At 41.3% G+C, this 22,432-nt stretch overlaps 2 protein-coding genes across 3 annotated transcripts in view; one reads left to right on the forward strand and one right to left on the reverse strand.

The window, feature by feature from the left end:
• Lrrc36 (leucine rich repeat containing 36) overlaps positions 1 to 10,795 on the reverse strand; it is a 55,674-nt gene extending 44,879 nt beyond the window's left edge. For both annotated transcript variants that reach the window (XM_050144408.1, XM_050144407.1), the window contains exon 1: positions 10,722 to 10,795. In XM_050144408.1, coding sequence (XP_050000365.1) covers positions 10,722 to 10,791 — 70 coding nt within the window. In that variant the 5' untranslated portion in view covers positions 10,792 to 10,795. The remainder of the gene's footprint in view (positions 1 to 10,721) is intronic.
• Positions 10,796 to 10,978: 183 nt separating this feature from the next.
• The window catches only part of Kctd19 (potassium channel tetramerization domain containing 19), a 34,385-nt gene continuing 22,931 nt past the window's right edge, over positions 10,979 to 22,432 (forward strand). The window contains exons 1-2 of the mRNA XM_050143420.1: positions 10,979 to 11,047; positions 16,648 to 16,944. Of these exons, the coding sequence (XP_049999377.1) occupies positions 10,979 to 11,047; positions 16,648 to 16,944 (366 nt within the window). The remainder of the gene's footprint in view (positions 11,048 to 16,647; positions 16,945 to 22,432) is intronic.

Here is a 22,432-nt window from a genome sequence, read left to right on the forward strand (position 1 = left end):
CCAATGGCTTAGCAGAGTAAAGCCAGGTAGGAAATCTGAACAGAGATATAGAAAGAGAGTAGGCAGAGTCAGAGAGATGCCATGTAACTGCTGAAGGAGAAAGATGCCCACTGAAACCTTACCTGTAGGCTGCAACCTTGTGGTGATACACAGATTAAAAGAAATGAATTAATTTAAGATGCAATAGTTAGTTAATAAGAAGCCTGAGCTAATGGGCCAAGCAGTGTTGTAATTAATATAGTTTCTATGTGATTATTTGGGTCTGGGCAGCCGGGAAATTAAACAAGTAGCTCCTTTTACACAAGTCAAGTGGTGGTGGTACACGTCGTTAATCCCAGTACTCGGGAGGCAGATGTAGTCAGATCTCTGTGAGTTTGAGGCCAGTCTACAGAGCTAGTTCCAGGACAGCCAAGGTTGTTGCACAGGGAAACCCTGTCTCAAAAAACCAAAATAAATAAATAAATAAATAAATAAATAAATAAATAAATAAATAAGAGAGCTGTTACACAGAGAAACCCTGCCTCAAAAAAAAAATGAATGAATGAATGAATAAGTTTCCTACCACTGAGATTTATTTCTGGCCCTTTGTTTGTTTGTTTGTTTGAGACAGGGTCTTATGTAGCCTAGGCTGGCCTTGAACTCCTGATCCTCCTGCTGCCACCTCCCAAATGCTGGGATTATAAATATATGATATCATACTCAGCCAGATAGGGAATAACAATATATATTGTTATTGTGAAAGACACCAGCCCTTTATATAGTGTAACTCCAACTTTGAAACATTCTGAAAAAGGCAACAGTGAAAATATCAGTGGTAGAGAAGTGCATAATCTCTGTGCTTGGGAATCAAGGCTGGAAAATCACAAGTCTGATAGACTATTTTAGGCTGTATATTTAGCTTAAGACCAGCTGGGTTATGCACTGTGAGGTCATATCAAACAGGCAAGCAAGCAAAATTAGAGGCTGTCAGGAGTCTGGGGTAGGTGAGAGATAAACAGATGAGATCCAGCAGTTATTTATTTACTTTTTAACCTTTATTTTTTTATGTATGGGTATTTTGCCTGTACATCATGTGTGTGCAGTGCCCACGGAGACCAGAAGAGGGCACCGGATTCCCCTGGGACTGGAATTACAGATGGTTGTGAGTGGCCATGTGGATTCTGGGAATCAAACCTGAATCCTCTTAAGAGCAATTCATAAGTGCTCTTAACCCCTAAGTCATCTTTCCATCTCCTATTTATTTTAAAGCACTGTTAATTACACCGAGGGCTTTGCACATACTAGGCAAGGTCTCTACCACTAAGCCATATCCCCAAACCAATAAGGAATTTTTAGGGTACTGAAACCATTGTTTGACATTGTAATATCAGACATAGGACAGCATAGATTTGTTAAAATTCACAGAACTATACAACACAGAGTTAAACCCTAATGTAAACTGTAGACTTCAGCTAAAAATGTATCAATATTAGTTAAATTATAACAACTCTATCACACTGAAAAATTATGACTAATAAGGGAAGCTGAAGGATAGGGGATAAATTTAAGTAGAGAATGGTATATGGAAACTCTGTATTTTTATGCTCAAATTTTTTGTAAACCTCAGACTTCCCTAAAAATAAAATCTTTTAATAAAGAATAATGAATTATTGATATGTGTTAAAATATAGATAAACCTCCAAAATATGCCAGACAGAAAAGGGCACATTATTCTATTTATAGAAAATATCCAAAAGAAGCAAATTCACAAAGAGAGAAATCAGATTAGTGTGATTGCCAGCAGCTATGGAGAGTGAGAAATATGAGTGATTTTCTATGCAGAGACCATTTGTTCATTCTCGGCCACCCAGACCCAAAATAATCATACAGAAACTGTATTAATTGCAACACTGCTTGGTAAATAGCTTAAGCATTTTTCTAGCTGCTCTTATGTCTTAAATTAACCCATTTCTATTATTTTATATTTTACCACGAGGTTCATGGTTTACCAGTAAGGTTCAGGGCATCTGTCTCCTTAGACAGTTACATGGCGTCTCTCTGAATCTGCCTTCTTTTCTCCTCTATCTCTGTTTGGAATTCCCACCTTGCTCTATTCTGTCCTGTCATAGGCCCAATAAGCTTCTTTATTCATTAACCAATGGTAACAAGACACATTCATAGCATATATAGGGGAAGCCCATATCACTAATAGGTCCATGAAAACATTCTGGAACTAGATAGTGGAAATGGTGGCTGTCCTTGTTAGCATTAACTGTCAATTTAAAGACAGCTCCAGTTAAAACTTTGCCTAGATCAGATTTGCTTTTGGAAAATCTGTGGAGGACGTTCTTGATTATTAATTGACGTAGGAAGGCTCTAGGCAAAGCCTTACTCCTTGGCTGAGTAAGAAAGCCAGTAAAACAAAAGGTGAACCAGTAAGCAGTGTTCGTCCATAGCTCCTGACTCCAGGTTCCTACTCTGAGTTTCCTCAACAATTAATTGTGACCTGGGAATATAAGTCAAATAAACCCTTTCCTGCAGTACGTTTGGCCAGAGTATATTATCACTACAACAAAAAGCAAACCAGAACAGTTATATAACTTTCCAAATGTGCTAAAGGACCTTGATTTGTATACCTTAAAATGGTGAGTTTTATAGTATGTGAGTATCATTTTAAAATACTAAAAAAGATCCTGACTTTCATGATAGTGTATTGGCAACTTTATGATACATAATAATCTAATACCCTAAGATCCTTCTGTTGTAAGAAAAGCTAAGGGCAATTAGTGATTCCATCAATGACCTGCAGGATTTCTCATGGGTTTCTCTGCAGTCTCATTGGAAGAACAGACAAAAGGGCATCAGGATTATCACTTCTTTAATAAACCGTCACAGAATAAGGGGGGACGGGGAGAGAAAAGTGAGAAGGGGAGGATTGGGGGAACTTGAGGAAACAGGAAGATTGGGATAAAGGAAGGTTGGATAGGGGAGCAGGGAAGCACATATCTTAGTTAAGGGAGCCACCTTAGGGTTGGCAAGAGACTTGAACCTAGAGTGGCTCCCAGGAGCCCAAGGCGATGTCCCCAGTTAGTCCCTTGAGAAGCTGAGGACAGGGAACCTGAAATGACCCTATCCTATAGCAATACTGACGAATATCTTCCATATCACCATAGAACCTTCATCTGGTGATGGATGGAGATAGAGACAGAGACCCACACTGGAGCACTGGACTGAGCTCCCAAGGTCCCAATGAGAAGCAGATGGAGGGAGAACACGAGCAAGGATGTCAGGACCACGGGGGGTGCACCCACCCACTGAGACAGTGGGGCTGATCTATTGGGAGCTCACCAAAGCCAGCTGGACTGTGACTGAAACAGCATGGGATAAAACCGGACTCTCTGATCATGGCGAACAATGAGGACTGATGAGAAGCCAAGGTCAATGGCAAGGGGTTTTGATCCTACTTCATGTTCTGGCTTGGTGGGAGCCTAGCCAGTTTGGATGTTCACCTTCCTAGACATGGACGGAGGGGGGAGGACCTTGGACTTTCCACAGGGCAGGGAACCCTGACTGCTCTTTGGACTGGAGAGGGAGGGAGAGAAGAGTGGGGGGAGGGGGAGAAGGGTGGGAGGAGGGGGAGGGAAATGGGAGGCTGGGAGGAGGCGGAAACTTTTTTTTTCCTTTTCTCAATAAAAAAAAAAATAAAATAAACCGTCACAGAGGCAGAATTCTTTTATGATTTGCATGAGGTGTTGGCTGTAAGAACATGTGCATTTGTTTTTAGCCCTCATAAAGTGCTAACTACAAATAGATCAGAGAACTTATCAAACACTGCATTGTCATAGATAATAAGAACCCTTGAATATGGGCTGGAGAGATGGCTCAGTGATTAAGTTCACTGAGTACCTTTTCAGAGGAGCCAGGTTCAATTCCCAGCATCCACATGACAGCTAACTTCAGTTCTGGCCTCCTCTGGCATCAGACACACATGTGGTGCACAGGCATACATGCAGGCAAAGAATTCATATACACCAAAATAAAATATAATTAAGGTACATGCCCTAATGGTCAAACACTCATTTTAATTGTAAAAACAAAACCTCAAGTAATCTCTCTCTAAAAAGCCTTGAAAACAGAAAAGGGAACAGGGAAATTGCGGGGAGTAGGAAGATCAGTGTGTGACAGACAAGAGGATGAGCAAGAGGAAGAAGTTTACAGAAACAATAGATGCAAATGCCTTAACAAAGCCCATTAATTTTTCTTTTTTTTTTAAATAATAAAAAATAAAACTAAAGGGCAAAAAAGAGAACCATTTATAGCTACACTTGGAAGCTGAATTAATAACCTATCATAGAGCTTGTTTCTAATGACAATAAAACCATTTAAAAATATCTTCAGGAATTAAAGTGAAAAGACCTCCATTAGCATCAATTATGCTAATAACCACAATGGATTAGAGCATGCCAAATAGTCTTGAATCGATGATTCTTAGAAAGTAAAGCAGCCCTCATTAGTCACCAAAAAAAGGATGTTAATAAATAAACACACTTTTAAAACTGGGTGGAACAAACAAACAAACAAACAAAAATCAAATGTCAGTCTTGCTGTTCCTACACAATTGGTGCCACAACAACAAATGGTTAGTGTGGAGATTTTTGTCTTTATAAAACTATTGCAGCTAATAAAAAAAATGGAATTTCTGTAATGCCTACTGAATTAACAGACCTGGGCAATCATGTTCAATGGCTACCCTAAATATAAAGAACATCAGGCATTACATACTTCCTCACAGAAGCACACAGTGTTATTCATGAAGCGTTGTGTGAAAACGGCACACACAAATCAAACTTGAACTTTATTAAATCTCATATAACTTCTAATGAGGCAATACAAAATGATAAACATCTTTTAGGGATAATATAGTGAGTAAAATCCAGATGATAATGAACTCTTTAAATACAATAATATAACAAGGCACGTTTCCTCAAATATGATGAAAATTCAAGGAAAAAAGTGGGTAATATTTAGAACAAGTTTAAAACATATATCAACAAACTGGCATACAGACTTTATATAGATTTTTTAAATTATGGCCCAACGGGAGAAATGATAGTGTTGGTTGAATATTTGATATTAGGGACTTATTATAGTTAGGCATTGTAGTCAGAGACTGCTCGTTTGTTTCCCAGCTGCCCAGACCCAAATAATCACACAGAAATTATATTAATTACAACACTGTTTGGCCAATGACTCAGGCATATTCCTGGATAACTCATATCTTAAATTAACCCATTTCTATTAATCTGTGTATCACCACAACACTATGGTTCCAGTGAGCATCTTTCTCCTTCAGCAGCTACATGGTGTCTCCTAGACTCCTCTCTCTCTCTCTCTCTCTCTCTCTCTCTCTCTCTCTCTCTCTCTCTCTCTTCAGATGTCCCTCCTGGTTTTACTCTGCTAAGCCATTGGCTGAAACTTCTTTATTAACCAATGACGATAAAACATTTTCATAGCATACAGAGGAGAAGCCCACATTAAGGCATGATGGCACATGCCTTTAATACCAGCACTCTAGAGAAAGAGGCAGATGGAGCTCTGAGTTCAAGACCAGCCTGGTCTGCATAGTGAGTTCTAGGCAGGCCAAGACTACATGAATGAGACCTTGACTCAACCTACTCCCACCCTCCACAAAGAAGTTATTATTGGGGCTGGAGATGCAACCTAGTGGTAGAATGCCTCACATGTATAAGGATTCAATCCTAAACAATAACTACACAGACACACACACATACAGGAAGTTACTGCTATAGCTAAAGTACTATGTATTAGAAGCCTAGGTAGTACTTGAGATACTATATTAGATAAGATCATAGGAGTGTCTGGAAAGAAATGTATTCCAGAGAAAATGTAACAATACTGTTGATACATTTAAAGACATTGTATTGGCAATTTAAAAATGAACAGAACATGCCTTTAATCCAAGCACCTGGGAGACAGAGGCAGGTGGTTCTCTGTGAATTTGAGGCCAGACTGGTCTTCCAGAGGTCCTGAGTTCAATTCCCAGAAACCATATGGTGGCTCACAACAATTTATAATAAGATCTGGTGCCCTCTACTGGTATGCAGACAAAACACTATACACATGATAAATAAATAAATCTTAAAAATAAATAAAAGCAAAATAATTTATGGTCTAGGGAGAGAGTTCAGTTTATAAAATGCTTGCCTCATAAGAGGACTGGAATTTGTATCCTTGGTACTCACATGAATATTGGGCAGATGTAGTGGTCTACTTGTAATTCTAGTAATGGAAAGGCAGAAACAGGTCATCTAGACAGACTAGTCCATTTCATTAGCTCTGGGCTCAATGGAGAGACTACCTCATTGTGGCGAGAAATCGAGGAAGGTTTCCAGTGTTATCCTGGTCCCTCCTCAGACATGCTCACATACCATACAGACATGAAATAAAGAAGTTGCCGTTAGCTATCTTAGATGAAATATTTGGTTATTTGAGGAGTTCTTATCTTTGAAAATACATGACAATATATTTATGGATGAAATTATATGTCTAGGATTTGCTTTGAAATAATTAGTACAGAGGTTTAGGAGTAGAAAAATATGTAAGAAAAAGGATTGACTATGATTGATAACTGTTGAGGTAAAGTGACAGGAGTTCAGTATTCTGTTATCTCTACTCTTTTTTTTTTCTTTTTCTTTCTTTCTTTATTTATTTATTAAATATTTCTGTCTCTTCCCCACCTCCGCCTCCCCTTTCCCTCCCCCTCCCCCAATCCATTCCCCCTCCCTCATCAGCCCAAAGAGCAATCAGGGCTCTCCGTCCCGTGGGAAGTCCAAGGAAAACCCTCCTCCGTCCAGGTCTCGTAAGGTGAGCATCCAAACATCCTAGGCTCCCACAAAGCCACTACATGCAGTAGGATCAAAAACCCATTGCCATTGTTCTTGATGTCTCAGTAGTCCTCATTGTCCGCTATGTTCAGTGAGACCGGTTTTAACCCAGGCTTTTTCAGACCCAGGTCAGCTGGCCTTGGTGAGTTCCCGATAGAGCATCTCCATTGTCTCAGTGTGTGGGTGCACCCCTCGCGGTCCTGAGTTCCTTGCTCATGTTCGCTCTCCTTCTGCTCCTGATTTGGACCTTGAGATTTCAGTCCAGTGCTCCAATGTGGGTCTCTGTCTCTGTCTCCTTTCATCGCCTGATGAAGGTTAATATGCAGGAGGATGCCTATATGTTTTTCTTTGGGTTCTCCTTATTTAGCTTCTCTAAGAACCCGAATTATAGGCTCAATGTCCTTTATTTATGGCTAGAAACCAAATATGAGTGAGTACATCCCATGTTCCTCTTTTTGGGTCTGGCTTACCTCACTCAGGATAGTGTTTTCTATTTCCATCCATTTGCCTGCAAACTTCAAGAAGTCCTTGTTTTTTACTGCTGAGTAGTACTCTAATATGTATATATTCCATACTTTCTTCATCCATTCTTCAATTGAGGGGCATCTAGGTTGTTTCCAGGTTCTGGCTATTACAAACAATGCTGCTATGAACATAGTAGAGCATATATTTTTGTTGCATGATAAGGCCTCTCTTGGGTATATTCCCAAGAGTGGTATTGCTGGGTCCATGGGTAGGTTGATCCCAAATTTTCTGAGAAATCGCCACACTGCTTTCCAGAGTGGTTGTACAAGTTTGCATTCCCACCAGCAATGGATAAGTGTACCCCTTTCTCCACAACCTCTCCAGCATAGGCTATCATTGGTGTTTTTGATTTTAGCCATTCTGACAGGTGTAAGATGGTATCTTAAAGTTGTCTTGATTTGCATTTCCCTGATCGCTAAGGAAGTTGAGCATGACCTTAGGTGTCTTTTGGCCATTTGAACTTCTTCTGTTGAGAGATCTCTGTTCAGCTCAGTGCCCCATTTTATAATTGGGTTGATTAGCCTTTTACAGTCTAGTTTCTTAAGTTCTTTATATATTTTGGAGATCAGACCTTTGTCAGTTGCGGGGTTGGTGAAGATCTTCTCCCAGTCAGTGGGTTGCTTTTCTGTCTTAGAGACAGTGTCCTTTGCTTTACAGAAGCTTCTCAGTCTCATGAGGTCCCATTTATTCAAGGAGGCCCTTACTGTCTGTGCTGCTGATGTTATACGTAGGAAGCGGTCTCCTGTGCCCACTTGTTGTAGTGTAGTTCCCACTTTCTCTCCTATCAGGTTCAGTGTGTTCAGACTGATATTGAGACATGGATCTATTTTCATTTTTGTACAGATTGAAATCCAGTTTTGCCAGCACAATTTGTTGAAGATACTCTCTTTTTTCCATTGTATAGTTTTAGCTCCTTTATCGAAAATCAGGTGCTCATAGGTTTGTGTATCTCTACTCTTTTATACATTGGGAAATAGTCATAGAAAAATTATAAAATTGCAGGGAATAGTTATTTCATCCCAACACTCAGGAGGCAGAGGCAGGTGTATATCTGTGAGTTTAAGGCCAGTTTGTTCTAAATAGTGAATCCCTGGACAGTCAAAGCTACCTAGTGAGACCCTATCTCAAATAAATAAAAAAATAAAATAAAATGCTTATATATGTATACAATATTTCTGGAAATCTGGTAAGAGTAATTGTCTTTAGGAAGAGGAACCAGGCCTGTAAGACAGGGGGGCAAAGTAAAGACTTAGTCTTTGTTTTACAATTATAATATCTAGAGTGTAATAAATTAATGACTTTAGCAGCTTTTTTGTTTGTTTGTTTGTTTTATTTTTGAGACAGGGTTTCACTGTGTAGCCCTGGCTGTCCTGAAACTTCTTCTATAGGCCAGGGTGGGCTCAAACTCAGTGATCCACCTGCCTCTGTCTCCTGAGTACTGGGATTAAAGGTGTGCACCACCACCTGGCTAATAGCCTTTTTAAGGAACACATAGTTACAGATATTTTCTCTGCTAAATAATTATCATCAACATGTGTTGCTCAACATGCTCTAGTACATTTTGCTTACGCACTGTTGTTGACCCCATATTAAACCCTTCAGGTGCCATTTTACTTCTGTGTTCTTCTTTGTAGTCTTAAAAACTTCTCATTTTAACTTATTTCCTCTCTCAAACATATCCTTTCCTCCTCCTTCTACCTGAATATAGTTTCCCTACTTCCCTGAAACTCTCTTTGTCTAAGTTGTCAATGAGCTACTAGTGTACAAAGGACCAGTCTACAAAGCTTTTATCTGATCTCTTGTATATTTATTAAAGATTTAAAATTGTTTTATCTGGCTGGGGTTGGTGGTGCGCACCTTTAATTCCAGCACATGGGAGCCTGAGACAGATTCTGTGAGTTTGGGGACAGCCTAGTCTAAATACTGAAGAGATCCTATGTTAAATACAGCTATGTGCGTGTGTGTGTGTGTGTGTGTGTGTGTGTGTTCAAATGCCATAATTTGTTCTAGCTGGAGAATGGGAGGAGTATATGCCCTCTCCCACAAATATCATTATTTTTTTCTTTTCTTTTTTTTTAAAGACTAGATCTCATGTTTGTGGATTCAGTCAGTCCTTGTACCTCAGCCTCCCTAGTAGCTGGGATTATTGGTATGCACCACAATGGTTAGCTTTGTGCCTCTCCATCCTCAATATCAAGGTGAATTAATACTATAAAATATTAACAGAAGGAAAGACACAGATGTGTACCAAGCCAATGAAGCTGACTTTATCTGACTTGTAAAATAGGGGGTTCACAACAGTTTTGAAAGGAAAATATGTGCCACGCTAAGGATGTTGCCCAGTTGGTAGAATGCTTGCCTAGCATGCGCTGAGCCCTAGACTTGACTCCTCAGAACTGCATAAGACTGGGTAGAGGGGCAAGTTTGAGGGTAGACTTTCATGGCAATTGCCTTTCAAACGGCCACTACCTCCTCAGGGGACTGACTTTTGTCTTTAAAAAGACATGAGACCTTGTCTCATACAAACATAGTAAGGAACCATAACAGCATCTGCCTAGTAAGCTTGTTTTGGAGATTAAACGCAAGTAAGGCATTTAACACGAGTGGCAATAATGATATAATAAACTTATTAGGGAAGAGTTTAATTAGGAATAGTGAAGATTTTCCCAGTTTTCTTCCTTCTTAGACTCTCAGAAAGCAAACTATGTGAGTCAAACCCGGGCAGAGGCAAGGTTCAGCATCTCTCAGTATTTATTACCTTTAGGGTGAAGGCAAGGCCGGGGCTCTGAGCTTAGTATTTCACATAAAGCCTCTCTGGGCTTTTAAAAGGGAACATCCAGATTGATCAAAGAGAGACTGAAGTTCTTGAAGTTCTTGAGAACGGATGATGGAATAGGGGTGTTCTTTCCCAAGGCATCCCAACCTGGAAAAGTCCTCCTAAGTGACTGCCAAAATTAACGCCCTTTGTGCCTCCTCAGCAGCGCCCACCACCACTCTTGTCCTTCTCAACACTTCCCCTCTCTCACCAATATCCATTTCCTCCCACTAATGGAGACTTCTGTCAAACTCTGTCACTTGCCACAAGGGTCTCTTCCTGCCTGTTAGTACTTCACACTCCTTTCCTTCAATTTCTCATCCTCTGCCACAGACTATCCTCTTACTTCGTTCCGCACCTCAGTGTAACCCTTCTGCCTCAGTTTCCCCTTTCTCCGCCTCAGGAACTGCTCCCCTGCAGTTCTCTTGCCTCCACCTCGGTTTCCCTTCAGCCTCTGACCCACGCTCCCGACCCACGCCCTCCTGGTTCGGCCCTACCCGACTGCTCCAGGGTCAGCGCCCCCAGGCGGCGGAGGCCCTCCTCGTCCAGATCCCATTGCTCCGCCATTCGCGCCCGCCGCTCACCTGCCACGGCTCGCGAGACCGCCCCGCGCTCGCCAGACCACGCCCCTCGCGCCAGGCCCCGCCCCCGCCCCGCCCCGCCCCGCCCACTAGCTGAGGACCTTGGTTTTCTAGGTGCCGTTAGAGGACGGGTCACGTGCCTGTCTGCCTGCCACTGAAGTTAGGACTATGGTATGGAGCCCGTCCCGGAGAAGGGCGCCAAAACCACGGAGGTGGCCAGTGGGGGAGTTGGTGCCCAGAATGTAGGCGTTGGGAATAGGGATCTGACTCGACGAGGGTCGGAAGGCGGCCCCAGTTTAGAAGAACCTGGGGAGGGCGTGGATGAGTAGCTGCGAGAACATGCTGTCTTTAGCGGTGAACTGCTTGTTCTACAGCACTGAGGATTTGAGGGGCGTCAGGTTTGAGGGGTGGAGGAGGTTTGTCTCTTTGAGGGATGGAGGCCTTAGTACCTTAAAGCCCAGGTTCGTTCTAGACATTGAGCTAGACGGGAGTGACCTTTAAAGGCGAAATCCACATCTGACAGTGGGGGGGGGGCAGATTTTGGAGGCCTGATGGAAATTCCCGAAGTTAGGAGAAACTTGGCTCTGGGGAGCGGAGTCCTCAGGGCACTGAGGCTTCAGGGCACTGAGGTCCTATCGCTCTAATTTGATTTGGAAGAAGGTCGTATGGAAATGAGATGCTCTTTGGAATGGGGTTGGGATGACTAAAAACCGCCCTACATCCCGTAGTCGGTCTAGCAAGAAGCCATTTTTTCAAGTACTGCAGGTTCTCTAGCTGCTATGACCGGAGGCTCTCCCCAAAGCGAAATAGTTCTGCACTAGTAATGCCCTGAACAGTCTTTGGGGAAGAAAGCTCTAGGAAGAACAGTTTCCTAACTTTGACCAGAAAGTGTCCCTTGAAAGTCCTGTGGGTGACATGTGAAGCAAGTACTTGAACCAAGACATACCCCCCTTTTTTTATATAAATTAATTTAACTTTATTTTATTGTTCTGAAGGTGTCAGATTCCCTGAAACTGGACTTTTAGACAGTTGCGAGCTACCATGTGGGTGCTAGGAAACTGAACTCAGGTCCGCTAGAAGAGCAGCCACTAAGCCGTCTCTCTAGCCCCCGACCCTTTTCTTTAATAAGAGCTCAGCCTCCAAGGAGCAGGTTTAGTTTAGCATTCAAGTATGCCAAAACACATATCTCTGCTGAGCCTTCAACTGGCTAGGTACCTTCAAAGAGAACAAGACGAAAATCAAATCCTTGTACATCTGTGCTTTCTGTTAAAGGTGGAGTCCTTATTTACTCTCAGTTTATCATGTCCAGCCTCGATCACATTTAGAAGGCATGGAACTCAAAATGGCATCATTGGATTAGTTTTTCCAGTTCTGCTTCTGAGTCATGAACCCATTATATAATCTGTACTCTTTCTCTTCGCATCTGCCTAGAGCTTTTCTAGTCTTAAAGTGGCATGTGTAATGGTTCCTCTTTATTTCAGAAATTAGACACGGTTTACTGTAGAAGAAATGCCCCTCTTCTTTATTATAAGGATTTATTCTTTTTCAGAATTAGAGATGCAAATTTTTGGTGGAAGAGAAAGGTATTCCTTTCTTGAACAACCACCTTGTACTTTAATAGTCTTGTACCCACCGCCACCATCATTCTTAGAGAATTTTAATCTTTTTGGTTAGCATACAAGCTAGTGGGTTCCACTGTGACATTTTCAAATACATGTATCATTCGACTTTGTTTGCTGCGCCTTTCTCCCTTTAAGCAGTCCCACCCTCTGTTCTTATGTCCCATTACCCTCTTTTCCCCTTCCTTTAGGCCTCTTCTTCTCCTCGCATAGGCCCCTTTCAACTTTCATATATATATATATATATATATATATATATATATATATATATATACATATAAATCTATATTTCATGTATAGAAAACACGAACCTAGCATATTTATCTCCAGTTCCTTCCATTTTCCTGCAAATACCAGAATGTCATTCTTTACAGCTGAATAAAATCCCTTGTGTATATCTACTACATCATCTACTCATCTGTTGATGTGCTTTTAAGCTGGTTGCATATCTTGGCTATTGTGAATAGTGCAGTAATATTCATGGATGTGCAAGTATATCTATGGCATGCTGATTTAGAATTCTTTAGTACATAGTGGTTAATTTTCATGGTCAGCCTGACCAGAGTTGGAATTACTTAAGAGGCACTTTTCTAGGAATGTCTGTGAATATATTTCTAGAGAAATTTAGCCATGGAAGAAGAGTCGCTTTGAATGCAGCACCACCACCTCATGGTCTATGGTACCTCCCTGAATAAAAAGGAGGCAGGAGCATCAGCGTGCTCCTGCTTTCTGATCGTCCCAGATGTGAGGAGTCCTAGCTTTATGCTTCTGCTCCCAAGAACTCTATCACACCTCCTCTGCCTTGCTGGACTGAATGCTCTTAAACCATGAGCCAAAACAAATCCTTCTTCAGTTGCTTTTATTATTATTATTAAATGTGTCCGTGTGGGTGCTGGGTGCACATGCCATGGCACACACGTAGAGGTCAGAGGGCAACTTTGTGGAATCAGTTCTTCCAATTTGACATGGGTTCCATGGATTAAGCCCAGGTCACCAGGCTTGCGCAGCAAGTGCCTTTGCCCACAGAGCCATCTGGTGGTCCCTTAAATTGCTTTATACAAATACAAAGTATTTGGTCACAGCATTGAGAAAAATAATTGTTACAAGGTATATATCCACAAGTGGTGCTAGTTGAGTGGTGTTTCAGAGCTCTCCATAATAGATTTCTGCAGAAGCAGCCCCGATTTAGCATTTGTTGTTATTTTCTTCTTGTTATTGTAAAATTTAGTTTTATCACTTTTATGCTTTATGTCTGTATGCATATGAACATACACATACGTGTGTGGGTGCCATTGGAGGCCAGAAAAGGGTGCTTCTTTCCTAAAGCTGTAGTTACAAGTGGATGTGTGGTGTTCCATATGGGTACCAGGAACGGAACTACAGTCCTCTGGAAGAGCAAAATGTGTTTTTGTTTTTGTTTTAGTTTTTCAGACAAGGTTTCTCTCTGCTGGGATTAAAGGTGTGCAACACCACCACCCTATGCAACAAGTGTTCTTAACCATTGAACATCTCTTCAGCCCCAAATTTGTGCTGTTTTCTTGAAGGATAGTCATTCTGACTTGATGAGATGGACTTTCAGGGCAGTTTTAATTTGTGTTTCTCTGATAGCTTAGGCCGCCTTATCTCACCCTTTGAGAGCTGTCACTTCAGTTCTACTTATTTACCTGATGACTTGCTTTTTAGGCATTTGAGATTTGGAGATTTTTTAAAATAAATTTTATTTATTTATTTATTATGTATACAATATTCTGTCTGTGTGCCTGAAGGCCAGAAGAGGGCGCCAGACCTCTTTACAGATGGTTGTGAGCCACCATGTGGTTGCTGGGAATTGAACTCAGGACCTTTGGAAGAGCAGGCAGTGCTCTTAACCACTGAGCCATCTCTCCAGCTCCCTAAAATAAATTATTTTTAAAAAGAATTTTACGCATGCATGTTAAGCCAGGTGTGTGGCACATGCCTTTGGGCTCAGTAATCAGAACGGTGAGGCAAGCAGATCTCTGAGTTTGAGGCCAGTCTGGTCTGCAGATTGAGTTCTAGGCATGCAGGTAATGCACATATATATGTGCAGGCAAAACTCATAACTTTTCTGTTATTATTATATTTGTTTTGTTTTTTTGAGACAGATTTCTCTGCAAAACCCTGGCTCTTACTATATAGCCCTGGCTAGCCTGGAACTCATAGAGAAAAGAGATAAGAAATCTACCTGCCTCTGTTTCCTGAGAGCTGGATTTACCATTTTAATAAGTATAATTCAGTGATCTTATATTTTCTGAGTTTGCAACCACCACCACAACCGTGGAATGTTTTTATCTTCCTTAAAGAAAATCGTACTCCTTCTTAGTCTCCCAGCCCTAATTAACCATTCATCTACTTTATGGCTCTACAAATTTGCCTTTTCCTCACATTGTCTGCTTTTTCTTAACATGATTCAAGGTCAATCCATGTTGTGACATGTATCATTACTTCTTTCCTTTTTATTAATAACCTTTCAATGAGTCAGACCAGGCAGAAAAAATGTCTTTAATTCCAGCAATTGGGAGGCAGAGACAGGTTCATCTCTGTGAGTTCAAGGCCAGCCTGATCTACAGAGTAAGTTCCATGCCAGCCAGGGCTCCAAAATTAGACTCTGTCTTAAACAAAACAAATGAAACTACCAGAATAGTTTCAATGTATGGATATATTCCACTTTATTTATTTACCAGTTGATAGACAAATTCAACTTAACATAGATATAAAGATTTATTTCTAGGCTCTAGTTATATATGTCTTTATACCAATAGTACAATGTCTTAATTAATCTTGGTGTGTAGTAAGTTTTCAAAATTGGAAGTACATGTCCTAAAATTTTGTTTTTCTTTAAAAAGATTATTGTAGCTATTTTATGAGTCCTTTTTAAGGCAGCTTGGTTTTTCACTAGAATTGTGTTGAATTTATAGGGCAGTTTGGAGAATATCACCATATTTTTAAACAGGGTCTTGCTGTGTAGGTCAGGTTGGCCTAGAACTAGCAACCTTCCTGCCTTAGCTTCTTGAATTGTAGGGTTATAGTTGTAGACCACCGTGCTTGAGTATTGTCATTTCCATATTACATTTCTCAAGAGAGCCTATTTTCCCATTTATTTGAGAATTTTAAAAGTTTCTTTCAACAAGGTTCATAAGGAGAGGGTTCATCAGTAAAATGTTTGTTGTGCAAGAATGAGAATCTGAGTTCAAGCTTCGACACTACACAAAAAGCTAACTATCCTGTAATCCCAGAATGGAGAGGCAGAAAGGGTAATCACTGAAACTCACTGGCTAGCCAGTCTAGCTGAATCCAAGAACCCTGATTCAATGAGAAATTAATCTCAAAATACGATGTGGACAGCAATTGGAAAAGATAACAATGTCAACATCTGGTGCATACATGCACATATACAAAAAACGATTTAAACAATGTTCCGAAGTTTTCAGAGTACAAGGATTATATTTCTTAAGTTTGTTAATAAATGTTTGCTTTTATGATATTAAAAACAGAATTATTTGTTCTCATTTTCTTTCTCTCAGTGTGTGTGTATGTGTTTGTGTGCACGCGCGTACGTGTGCACATGTATATCTATTCAAGTGACCAAGCCTGTGTGTGTGCATGCAAAAACCAGAGGACAAGATCAAGTATTCTGCTCTCTCGATCTCATGCTCAGTCCTTTGAGACACTTGCAGTGGAGCTCCTCATTTTTCAGCTAGGCTGGCAGCCAGCAAAACCCCCAAGGACCTTCGTGTCTCCACCCCCAATCAGTGCTGCGGGTACAGGTGAACGTCGGATACACCCAGCTCTTTTACATGGACGTTGAGATCCAAATCCAGATACTCGTGTTTCACAACAGGCGCTCTTTTTCCTACCACCCACCTCTTTATACAGGGTCTCGCGGTGTAGCCATAGTTGGCCTTGAGTTCAGTATGTAGCCCTACACTGTCCTCAGACTTGTAGTGATCCTCCTGCCTCAGTCTTCTGAGTGTTGTGATTACAGATGCCTGAAACCATGGCTAGCTTCTTAAATTTTAAGGTGTGAAATAGAATTGTTTTTTAAAACTATCCTTCAGTCTTGCTGAGCTCATAACATTGTGTGTGAGTTCCTTTGCCTGCTGTATGCACTTTCCCATGTTGTCAGCAACTGTGGTTCCATACTGCTTGTCAGGATGCTTTCCATTTATTTCTGTTTATAACTCTCACCTCATTCTTTCCTTTAGGAGGAGCCTGGCATGCTGCATGAATCAGCAGAGGATTTGTTTCATTTCAATGTTGGGGGCTGGCATTTCTCAGTTCCCAGAAGTAAACTTGCTCAATTCCCAGACTCACTGCTGTGGAAAGAGGCTTCAGCTTTGACATCTGCAGAAAGCCAGAGGCTGTTCATTGACAGAGATGGCTCCACATTTAGGCATGTGCACTATTACCTCTACACTTCCAAGCTCTCCTTCTCCAGCTGTGCCGAACTGAACTTGCTTTATGAGCAAGCCCTGGGGTTGCAGCTGATGCCTTTGCTTCAGGTAAGATGTGCTTCTCCAAGAGTGATGTTCAACAGCACCCCAAAATGTGAGGCTCTTTTCTATATGGGTTTCTGAAGTAACCCTTTTAATAGACAAGTGTAATAAATGAGTTAAAATAATGAACAATATACTGAATTGCATAATGGCTTTGGCTTTTTTTTTCTTTGAGACAGGGTTTCTCTGTAGCTTTGGTGTCTGTCCTGGAACTAGCTCTTGTAGACCAGGCTAGCCTCGAACTCACAGAGATCCACCTGCCTCTGCCTCCTGAGTGCTGGGATTATAGGCTCTTTTGCTTGCTTTTGAGACGGTCTCACTGTGTAGGCAGGGACCACCGTGACTCTATGACCTCACAGCCCCTATTCGCCAAGTGCCACACACCCAGCTCTTAGCTGCACAGTTTAACAGAGACTTTCATCTGATTCTGCTTTATTTGCATCAGCACCCACATGGGACCTGAGACGGGAGTTAGTGTTACTGAGAGGGTAGCTTTGGCTCTTCCAAATCTTATTTTAAACTGCTACTTTTTTTTTTTTTTTGAGGTGCTGGGGACAAATCCAAGGCCTTCTGCTTGATAGGCAAATACTCTACCACTAAGCCACATCTCCAACCCTTGGTTTGCTTTTGTTTTTAGAGACAGGGTTTCTTTGTGTACCCTTGATTGTCCTGGAACTAGCTCTGTAGACTAGACTGGCCTTGAACTCACAAAGATCTGCCTGTCTCTGCCTCCTGAGTACTGGGACTAAAGGTGTGTGCCACCACTGCTGGGATTTTTTTTTAATGTACATTTCTTTAAGATAGTCTTATAGTGTAGCTCAGGCTGTCGTGGAAAAACTCATTTTGTAGCTTAGGCTGTCCTCACACTCACAACAATCCTCCCAAATACTGGGGTTATAGGTGTGCACTACCATACCTATAGTAGCCCCTGGGTTTTTTTTTTTTTTGCATTTATTGTTAGTGTGTGTGGTGTGTGTATGTGGGCATAGATGCCATGGTGTTCAGGTAGAAGACAGAAAACTCTATGGAGTCCTTCCATTATTTCCTTCCAGTCGTATGTGGGTTCCAGAGGTGGAGCTTAGGTTGTCAGGCTTGTACAGCAAGGACCTTAACCAGCCGAGCCATCTTTCCAATTCACCCTGGGTACTTTGAGACAGGCTCTCCACTTGACTCCAGCTATCCTTGAACTTGAAGCCCTCCTCTCTGCCTCCCAAATGCTGAGATTAACAGGCTTGTGTTGTGAACTTTTAAAAGGAAAAAAGCTGTACAACTTCTAGAATTTACTATGTACACCATGGCTGAGATTTTAAATCTGTAAGAGTCATCAAGACTATTTCTTCTCACTGGCACAGTGGTATACATCTATAATTGTAGCTACTTAGAAGGCTGAAGTGGGATGATTTCTTGAGTGCATGAGTTTAAGACCAGCCTAGGAAATATATGGACAACTCTTTTGTTTTTTCCCAAAGGTGCGTGCTACCACCGCCCAGCTTTTTTTTAATTTTTTTAAAAAAGATTTATTTATCTATTATGTATACAGTGTTCTGTCTGCATGTATGCCTGCAGGCCAGAAGAGGACCCAGATGTCATTACAGATGGTTGTGAGCCACCATGTCGGTGCTTGGAATTGAAGTTAGGAAGAGCAGCCAAAGCTCTTAACCACTGAGCCATCTCCAGCCCCCAAAGTCTACAGCAACCAGTATTTCCAGATGGTCTCCCACCCAAGTACTAACCAGGCCTGACTCTCTTTAGCTTCTGAGAGCAGATGAGATTGGGTGTGATCAGGGTGTTGTGGCCATAGACAGGACAACTCTCATTTAAACAAAACTTCTCATTGTGTCTATAAGGTACTCAATATTTACTTTGGCAAAGCAAAAATTCTTCAGTTTGCAGAATCCTTTCTTTGCCTTCACTTCTTTATTTTTCAAGAGACTTTTTGTTTTTGTTTTGTTTTGAGATGGGGTCTCACAGCTCTGGTTCTCCTGGAACTCACTGTGTAGACCAGACTACAGGCTGGCCCCAAACTCAGAGAAAGGGTTTCAAGTAGTCCACACTGGCCTCGAACTAACTATACAGCTGAGGAGGACCCTTAATTTCCTTTTCTTGCTTTTGCTTCTCACGTACTGGGGTTAACAGCCTCTATACAATGTGCTTCCTTCCTTTAAAAAAAAAAAAAAAACAGGGGCTGGAGAGATGGCTCAGAGGGTAGGAGCGTTGCCTGCTCTTCCAGGGGCCCTGAGTTCAATTCCCAGCGACCACATGGTGGCTCACAACCATCTGTGGTGAGGTCTGGTGCCCTCTTCTGGCCTGCAGGCATACACGCAGAAAGAATATTGTATACATAATAAATAAATAAAAATATTTTAAAAAATATTTAAAAAGTAAATAAATAAATAAAACACTTTGGTTTTATGATTTTCACTTGTGTGTATGTGTCTGCGTGTGCGCACACACATGAGTACAGATCCTCATGAAAGCTAGAAGTGGTACTGGATTCTGTGGAGCTGAGTTGTATGTGGTTGTGAGATGCCCAACTTTGGGCTGGAAACTGAACTCAGTCCTCTGCAAGAGCAGCAAATGCTTTTACCATTGAGTAAGTCTCTCTAGCACACACCTTCCTTCCTTCCTTCCTTCCTTCCTTCCTTCCTTCCTTCCTTCCTTCCTCCCTCCCTCCCTCCCTCCCTCCCTCCCTCCTTCCTTCCTTCTTTCCTTCCTTCCTTCCTCCTTCCTCCCTCTTCCCCCCACCCCTGTCTCTGTCTGTCTCTCTCTTTTTTTGCGGGGCGGCGGGGTGGGGGTGGATTCAAGGCAGAGTTTCTGTGTAGCCCAGGCTGTTCTGGAACTCACTATATAGGGGAGGCTGGTCTTGAATTTAAAGATCTGCTGGCCTCTACCTCTGTGAGTGCTGGGATTAAAAGGCATGCACCACCACTCCCCAGCTGCAACTTTTTTCTTATTTTAAGAGCTTTAAAAACCTTTACTGATAAAGCATCAAAGTATGATGGAAAATGGAAGCATTACTTTTAAGTTTTCTCCTAGCCACAGAGATAATTTCTGTGGTGACTTGCTTAGTTTATTTGGTAGTTTTTGAGCAAGGATTTTTTTTTTTAACCTGGAAAAACTAAATATTATGACTGGAAGGGAGATCTGGGCATGTTCTATATCAATCCCACTGTCTGAGCAAGGTGTTGTTTATTCATTTCCATAAGGACTAGCCCATCAACTATGGTACGTCTCTGTACACCACTAATTATGCCTTTCCAATACCGCCTGGAAGAAATGTGTGTATCTGGGTCGGGGGAAAGAGGCCGTTTATTTTGTAGTGTATGTGCTTGTGTATGATCCTTGGTAAATAATCCAGTGCTTTCTCTGAAGTTATTAGATATTTAGAAATCCAAAAACCCTTAGCACACTGCAGTGCAAGGTGCAGGTCTCTCTCTTCTTCTTTTTTTTTTTTTCTTCAGACTTTCCACTTGAATCTAAATTTTTGTCAACTTCTCTGGGAGTAAAGTACTAGAAATGCTTGCAAGTGGCTTCAAAACCATTGAAATGGCCTGGCATGTTAGGATTGCTCATGGCTCTATGCCAAGGCACCTTTTTGTGTAGAGAAGAAGTAGCTTGTTTATTGCAGAAAATCAAAGAGATCAAGGCAATGTTTCAGAGAATAATTTAAAAGAATACAAGCTTCTTATATAAACAGTTTATTAAGCTCTTTAGCCCCTTTGCTGTCCTCACTTCCTAAACCGAAACAAAAATATATCTGGGAATCAGCTTCCAAGTAGGAGGCAACAACTCAGAGGCCAATGAGTTGGTCTGATTCCAGAATTCCAAGATGTGTGAGTAGCAGAATTTGAAGAATTATGTGGATCTGCCTCCCTAAGACAGACTGTGAAACAAGTGCTTACGCTTCGGAAATGGTGTTTTCAAAGAAATAAACATTTGTGCTGGCCCAGCCAAAGTGGTATTTATTCATTGAAGCAGAATGTAAATACAGCTGGGAGTCAGCAGCCGCCTCAAGCAAGTCAACCGCCTCACACACTTCCACCATTTTCCCCACTGCTGCGGCCTATCCAGCTACTCAGAGGCTTGCCTATGAACAAGCACTGCTTGCAGAAAATGAAGTCTTGCCAGTTCTTATCTAAAGACTCTCCTTAAGCTGTACCACTTCAAGCATTTAACTATGATTTTATGAGAGCATTCTGGATTCCAGTTATTATTCCTATGGACTTTAGGGAAAACAAAGAATGGTACAAAAAATATAATGTAAGCTATATATGTGAGTGACATATATAATTATATGTAATTTCTTTTAAGAAGTGGGGTGTCTCACTGTGTTGCCTCAGCTAGCCCTGTACTCCTGGATTCCACTAATCCTCCCGCCTCAGTCTCCCAAGTCACTGGAGGACTATGGATACATGCAGTAATATCTAGTTTCATAGGTATTGTTCAAATTTTGTAGTAGACAAAAATTAAAAGTATAAAGAAATGAGCAAAGCCAATTGATGATATATTTTATTTAACTTAATTTTTCTTTTTCTTATTTTGGCTTTTTGAGACAGGGTTTCTCTGTAGCTTTGGAGCCTGTCCTAGAACTAGCTCTTGTAGACCAGGCTGGCTTCGAACTCACAGAGATCTGTCTGCCTCTGCCTCTGCCTCCCGAGTGCTGGGATTAAAGGTGTGTACCACCACCGTCCAGCTTAACCAAGTATTTTCAAAGTTTTAAATATGAGATACTTTTTTTTGTTTTATACCAAGTTTTCCATATCAAATTTTTTAATATTTAGCACATCTTAGCTTTAGGCTACTGCAGTTTAAGAACTGTATGGTATTCACAGTGACGACCATATTGAATAGCACATATCTGAACTGTTCCAAATTATTAGTGCTCCTTACTACAGAGTTCTTCAAAATTAGTACCTAACAATAAAATAAAACTTGGCTCCTGCTAACTGAATGTCTTATTCATTCAAAAGGTAGCATTTTTGCTCAAGATAGTCTGTAACATGCTAGGCTTTGTTGAAAGGCAGTGTGGAAAGCTGGCATGGTACTTGGGAGGCTGAGAAGGAAGGATCATAAGTTCAAGGCTAACCTTGGCTACTAGCAAGAACCTACCTCAATAAATAAACAAACACTTTAAAAGGACAAAAGAGAGAAGCAAAGTAGTGTCGCAGAATGAGCCAACAAGCAGGGTGAGATCGAAAACTTCTGGAAGACAGGTGCCTGAGCTCACACTGATGCTCTGATCTCTGTCCATCATTCCCTACATACCTACCCCTATTGGAGTCCCGCTCTGTTTCCCTGCTCTTCTATATACCTGACCTGCACCTCTCACCTCTAAAAGGTACACTTGAAGTCTCCGATTCTAGTCAGAATACTTAATGTGTTTAGACAGCCAACCACATGCCAGATAATGGAGATAAAAGAAACGGAGTAGGAAGCCATATAATATAAGGGGATAGTGGGGGAGAGAGAGTAAATGGAAAAAGGCACAGATTGT

This window comes from Alexandromys fortis, unplaced genomic scaffold (assembly GCF_014885135.2).
Source record: "Alexandromys fortis isolate MF-2015 unplaced genomic scaffold, M_Fortis_MF-2015_v1.1 scaffold_1, whole genome shotgun sequence".
Lineage (NCBI taxonomy): Eukaryota > Metazoa > Chordata > Mammalia > Rodentia > Cricetidae > Alexandromys > Alexandromys fortis.